Source organism: Chenopodium quinoa, unplaced genomic scaffold, assembly GCF_001683475.1.
Source record: "Chenopodium quinoa cultivar QQ74 unplaced genomic scaffold, ASM168347v1, whole genome shotgun sequence".
Taxonomy (NCBI): domain Eukaryota; kingdom Viridiplantae; phylum Streptophyta; class Magnoliopsida; order Caryophyllales; family Amaranthaceae; genus Chenopodium; species Chenopodium quinoa.
In genome coordinates this window covers 6,240,898-6,247,467 of record NW_018745286.1, presented here as the reverse complement: position 1 = coordinate 6,247,467, position 6,570 = coordinate 6,240,898, and the positions used below count along the sequence as shown (strand labels likewise).

Below are 6,570 nucleotides of genomic sequence, written 5' to 3'. Positions count from 1 at the left end.
ATAAATGAATCAACAAATAACAAGTGTCAAGTGGAGAGCAAGGGGTTAGGTGAGGACCACAAGGGGGTGGGGAAGGGGGGCAGCATCCTCCCCTTTCTTCCCAAGTAATCCCACAAATCGGTCCTCACACACACAAGCCAACCACCGTATGCCAGCTGGACCTAGGCCTTGCGCACCAAGGCACACCCAGCTGGTGGCCTGGTGCTTGACTGTGTTGTCAGCATGACTGCGTTGTGCAAGCAGCTTAGCAAGCATGCCACGCATGTGTGCGGGCTGCTTCTAGGCATGCTAGGCGCACATACCGCAAGCACAGCTTGCGACCTGCTACTATCGCTAGCATTCCTAGCTAGCTGCTGCTTCCTCGCACAAGCCCGCAGCAGCATGCCAAGCATATGCGGGCTGCTCGCTATTGGCATTGCTGCGTGTGCTTAGGCATGCCAACCCGGGTAGCCAACACTAGCAGTTGCCAGCGAGGCACTGCGCGCTAGCTTACGGTTGGCCTTGTTAGCATTGTTAGCACCTTTCTCGGCTAGCAAGCCCCAGCTAGCACCCGAGTAGGGCTGTTAGGCTTGCGGCCTTGCTAGCAGTTATGGCTAGCAGCCCTTTGTAGCCTAGCCCTCGCTCGGCTTGGCCAACGCGAGGCTAGGGCTATATAGTAACTTGTTTTTTGGTTGATTTTTCGTCTTCGTCGATTCCTAGACTCGACTCGTCTTACGACGCTCAGTTTCGATGCTCTAAGCTCGTAATCCGACGTCTTTGTTCGTAATACTCTATTGACTCATTTAATCCTTTGGATTCATTCGTCATTTCGGTTCGGTTACTCGATTGGGTGTGACCCGAAGGGTTCAGTCAAAATTAAGGTGTAATATTAATTATGCATTAATATTACTGATCGGAAGCGGCCTCTAGCTAGGCATTCTGATCACTTGACCTCACTGAATAATTAGCTTTCTAATAATTGCGAACCCTCTATCGGAATAATACACTTGTTCGAAGGACACCATTCCTTTCAACAACTCACCTTATGGTGGACATCATGGCCCCACAAAGACAGTACTAAAGATCAATGAGTCGGGTTTTTATTGGCCTACCATGTTCAAAGATGCTCACTCTTTTGTTATAGCTTGTGATTCTTGCCAGAGGATTGGCAACATCTCGCGGCATCATGAGATGCCTTAAACAAGCATTTTGGAAGTTGAAATCTTTGATGTTTGGGGTGTTGACTATATGGGACCTTTTCCCTCTTCAAAAGGGAAACGTTATATCCTAGTAGTTGTTGACTATGTATCCAAGTGGGTAGAAGTCGTTGCCGCACCTACCAATGATGCTAAGGTGGTCCATAGACTTTTCAAGAAAACTATATTTCCTAGATTTGGTGGCCCTCGAGCTATCATTAGTGATGGAGGTTCTCACTTTCATGAGCGGAAGTTAGATACCCTTTTAAAAAAGTATGGTGTTTACCATAGGACAGGTTTAGCTTACGATCCTCAAACTAGTGGCCAAGTTGAGGTTTCTAACCATGAGATTAAGGCTATTCTAGAGAAGGTGGTGGCAAAGTCTAGGAAGGATTAGAGTGATAAGTTGAATGACACACTTTGGGCATATAGAACCGCATTTAAGACCCCATTGGTACTTCCCCCTATAGACTTGTGTATGGGAAAGCGTGTCATCTCCCGGTGGAATTAGAGTACAAGGCTTATTGGGCAATTAAAGAGCTCAATTTTGATGCTAAGTTAGCGGGAGAGAAGAGTCTTTTTCAACTTAACCAGTTAGATGAGTTTCGATTGATGGCCTATGATAGTGCACGTGTCTACAAGGAGAAGACCAAGAAATGGCATGACAAGATGATCCTCCCTAGAGAATTCAAAGAAGGTGATAAGTTTTTTCTATTTAATTCTAGGCTTAGACTTTTCCCAGGAAAGTTGAAGTTAAGGTGGTTGGGTCCTTTCACTGTGAAAAGGGCAAATAAATTCGGTTCTATGGAATTATATGATGAACATGGTAGTGTTTTCAAGGTAAATGCCCAAAGATTGAAAATTTACTATAAAGGGGCTACGATAGGTGCAGTTGAATTACTTCACCTAATCGATTCTACCTCATCTTGATCTACATGTGGTAAGAAGGTCGTGCGGAACCTAGATAAGCCAGCGCTTTGCGAGAGGCAACCCGTATTTACTTGCTTTCTAGAGTAGTTTTTCTTTTATTTTTTCTTTAGAGAGAAGAGAGAGGGAATTTTACGTATGTTGGAGTGTTTTTTTGTACAGGTTTGGAGCAAAAGATATAGCTTAATTTTGAAAAAAATTTGAAAAAGTCGAAGCTTAGTGATGTAGGCGCGCCCGACTGGGTGCGAGAGCGAAGTTTTGGGGAGTGAAACACCGCCCGACCGGGCGCGAGAATAGCTCGTTTACGATCAAAAATCGCCCGACCGGGCGCGAGAAGCTAAAAACAGAGAGACTCATATCGCCCGACCGGGCGCGTCCCATTATCCGAATTTGCTTCTTTTTTTCTCCTTCTTTCTTCTTCCTTCTTCTTTCTTGTTTCTTCTTTTCTCTTTCATACTCCATACTTTCTATCTCTAAAACCTCTAATTTCTCAAACTTCTCTCTAAGATCTCTACTATTTTTCTCATCCAATATCAATTTTTTTTACATATTCTTAACCTTCTCTTCACCCTCTTTAATCCTATATTTATATTTTTTTGTTTTTGAAACAAAGAAAAATTCAGACCCACAATTCCCATGGCTAGCAAACGTGCAAGAACTCAACGAGGTGGGGGTGGTTCGAGTTCAAAAACCAATTGACGAATCTCTACAACTTAGGGAGCGGCCAACGATCGTCATCACATCACAACAGCAAAGGAACCGTCTAATCAACCTCTACGAACGGGAGGTAATTTCTTTTCGGTGGTTAAACCGAGACGCTCTTAATGCTATTGGTGTGTATGACTATGTTAGGAGCTTCATGAATGATATTGGCATGCGAAAATTTGTTGATATGTATTACCCTACATATAGAGAACTTACATGTGAATTCCTATATATCTTCTTTGATGTAGAAAATACTAAAATGGCCCCGTGTTGCGTTTTTTATTAAACAATAGGAATATTGCATTAACTTTTGTTGAATTTGCAATTGTTTGAACTTGATCCCTCTCCTCCCATCCAAAATCATTTGAACTATAAAGCCGATGATGTGTATTTGGCTTTGACAGGCAAACCTTATCCGAATATTCAACATGCTAGCTCCCTTCCCTTTCACCACCCCGTCCCAAAAATCTTTCACGGATTTTTCGGAACATGTTTTTTTTGCCCGCCATGAGCCTCATAGCGCCCAATCCCTAAAGCTTTCTATCATAGGGCATTATATTTTGGATACGATAGATTGAACATAGCCCGTTATATAGTGGACCACTTGAATAGGAACGGGAATACATGTGATACCAACATAAAAACCCCAATCTATTTTGGTGGCTTAATCACTAGGATAACAATTAAAAAGGCGGGGTTTAGTGAAACCAACTGTGAGGGGGTAACCAACTGTGGGGGGGGGGGGGTACCTTATCAGACCTTGACCTACTACGGGGGGGTTAAATTGGGTTAAGCCAAACCATCGTCAGGTTTTAGAGTGGCTAGTGTAGAGAGGGAGAGACTACGTGCCCGTATTTCACCTCCCTGACACAGAGTTGACCAGTTTCCCTCCTGGACAACAGTTTATACCTACACCTCGTCTACTTCCCGGGGCCCAACCACATGTGCCACAGCCTCCCCCTCACTAGCCTAGACCCGACCCAAAGACTGTTTGGGACCTTTTAAATATCGTTCAGGCCATAGGTAGGATAGAGAGGGGTCAGGGGGAGCTTAGATTAGAGGTTGGGGATCTTAGGAGGTTAGTTGGGTCTCTTGACCAGAGAGTGGGGTATGTGGAGAGGAACACGGGTAGGGGTCTTTTCCAATGTACAACGAGTATGCTCGTAATGGGGCTATTCTTGCTGAGACCCTACGCTCAGACTGGTTCCAGCCACCACCAGGGGGGTATGTAGACCCCAACACTCAAGGCACCTACATTGACTACCCCTCTTTCTCTGGCTACGGCCAAGACTTTCCTTTTCGGAGGATAAGGGGTAATGTTAACCCTAACTATTTTGGCGGTAGTTCCTCTGGTGCAGGTGGCAGTGGTAGAGGTGGAGATGGAGTCATGGATGAGGATGGTGATAATTAGCCGTGCTGAGGCTAATTCCCGGGTCAATGAGGATATTGTCTGATTTTGGCTTGGGGGAGACTTTTGGTAGAGGTATCTTATTTCTTCTCTCTCTTTTTGATTTTTGGTGTGTTTAGTATAGTTTTTATTGCTTTCTAGTGTAGATTTTATTGCTTTTAAAAAAGAAAAAAATACAAGAAAATTGAAAAATAAAAAAAATACAAAAATACGATCCAATGAATGATAAATCATGCTTTCCTGTGCCCCATAAATGAAAGTTGTGAAATTGTTTTGATTCTTGGTACATGATGATGGATATTATGGATAGGTTAGCCATGATTTGATGTTTGATTGCTTTGATTCCTTGATATGAGTCAACTTTGTCTAACTATTTGTGGATTTGGTGCTTGACTAGTTGATTTGGTTAGGAAGTGTGTGTGTTAGTTCCTGGTATGTCATTGAAGTTGAGTATTGGTTTATGACTTTAAGTAATGTTTGTATGGCTCATATTTGCACATTGAGGAGGACGAAAGCATTTGTTCATTTAGGCAGCTTTCAGATGATTGTAGATGCATTTGTTCCCTTCTTGCTACCCATGTTGTTGCCTTGACCTTTTTTTGTTTATTTAGCCACATTACAAGCCTATTTTTCCCCACTGGTTACTAGTCCCAAACTTGGCTTGGGGGAGCTATTAGTGAGTGAGGTGAGGGAGTTTGTAGTGTGCTTATTTATTGCACAATGTGGGTGGGTTTTGAGAAGTTGTTTTGTTCTTGATTGTGGTTTATTTTAGGTGGTTTGAAAGTTGAAATCTCTTGAAAAAAAAAGCACGATGGAAAAAAAAGAAGAAGTTCAAGAAAAGAAAAGAAAAGAAAAGGAAGTGAACTTCAAAAGAAAAAGAAAAGAGCAAAAGAAAAAAAATTTGTTCCAATGCTCAAATGTTCTAAATGAAGGTTGCTCAAAATAAAGAAAAGAAAAAAAAAATTCAAAGAAAATTCAAGTTGAAAAAAAAAATTTCAAAGTTTGTTTGTTTCACTAAAGTTCTACATTATTATATTTATATGAGTGAAGTTGTAAGTGTTGGAAAAATTTGTGATATGATAGGTTTGGTTGTTTGGTGAATTTTGGTGGAGTTGAGTTATGTTGGAGATGTTTTGGTCATTGTTTTATTTTGACCTTGGTTTTATTGGTTATGATTTGTTTTTTTTTGGTAAATAGAAATTCATTACCAAAAGGGCTGCAAAGCAGCAAACATGAATACAAAAAGCCGAAAGGCCTAAACTCCAAAACACCAAAAGCCCCTAAGGACACACACGCACCAGCCAAGGGTCAAGGTCCAAAGGCCAACTTCTAGGAAGGGTTCCAAAGAACCTTGGACCAAACACGGCCCTTCTGAACTCAATGGAATCGAACTACCCTCTAGGAGGATTACCCGAAACCAAAGGAACTAGACAACCAACAACTCACAAGCATACAAAAAAAAAAAAAAAAAAAAAAATTGAAGAAGCTAAAGCCCAAAACACCTTCACCAAGAAGCTGCCTATAAGAGGAAACAAAAAACAGGCAGTAGCAAAGCAACAATAAACACCAACTAAAAAGAAAAAAAAAACAAGCTTTGTAAACACAAGAACATCAAACAAAACCGGCACAAAAAATCACAGCAGAACAACAGCCGTAGAAAACAGCAAATCAGCAGCAAATACCATCAGACTAAGCATCTTCCACCATTACAGTCCTCAAAAAACCAAGAACAACAAGCAGAAATAGCAGCAACAGACCCAGCAAGACAATAGCAGCAGAAGCAAGCACCAGACCAGCACCCAAAACAAGCAATCAGCAGGCAGAAGGCAGGGCACAATAGCATGCAGAAGGCAAGGCACAGCAGCAGGCATCAGCCAGCAATCAGCAAGAAGACAACAAACTTTATTCCCACTTTTTTCCCCAAATATTTCCTACATTTCACCTTGGCCTTACATTACAAGCTTTAAAGACCGTCCGACCTTTGTGCATAGAGTTATATGGATGTGAAATTAGTTGTTTATCAATGCAAAGAATGATTTGACATATTTTGAGTCGACTACTAGGTTGAGCGCTTGTCTTTTTAAACACACGAGTGTTGTGAGTTTGGGAGGGCATTGTTCACAGTAAAGGGGTTGGTGGGAGAGCGATCGGATACACTTTTTATCCGCCACATATATGAGTGAAGAGTGTCTGAGCACTAGTCATGAATTCCATATACACTTGTGGTTCTCTTTGTTTGACAATTGTTAGGGTGGATTAGTAGTTGGATGGATTTTATTGGTTGACTTTGATGCATATTTGTTGGATTTGCCTTGAATTGATTATACTTGATTTTAGTATCTTGGGGTGAAGTAT

General features: G+C 41.8%; 1 protein-coding gene across 1 annotated transcript; it reads left to right on the top strand.

Annotated features, from left to right (window-relative positions):
- The first annotated feature begins 1,227 nt into the window (after positions 1-1,227).
- LOC110712101 lies at positions 1,228-4,261 on the top strand. The gene is made up of 3 exons (XM_021890520.1): positions 1,228-1,556; positions 1,646-2,015; positions 4,166-4,261. The coding sequence occupies exons 1-3, from the start codon at positions 1,228-1,230 to the stop codon at positions 4,259-4,261; spliced, it is 795 nt and encodes a 264-aa protein (XP_021746212.1).
- Positions 4,262-6,570: the final 2,309 nt, after the last annotated feature.

Excerpts from the sequence above, each read along its gene's own strand:
- LOC110712101 (XM_021890520.1), top strand. The coding sequence starts at position 1,228 with ATGGGACCTTTTCCCTCTTCAAAAGGGAAACGTTATATCCTAGTAGTT. Across the intron at positions 1,557-1,645 it reads CTAGAGAAGGTGGTGGCAAA|ACTTGTGTATGGGAAAGCGT; the intron begins GTCTAGGAAGGA and ends TTCCCCCTATAG. Across the intron at positions 2,016-4,165 it reads AACATGGTAGTGTTTTCAAG|GTGGCAGTGGTAGAGGTGGA; the intron begins GTAAATGCCCAA and ends CCTCTGGTGCAG.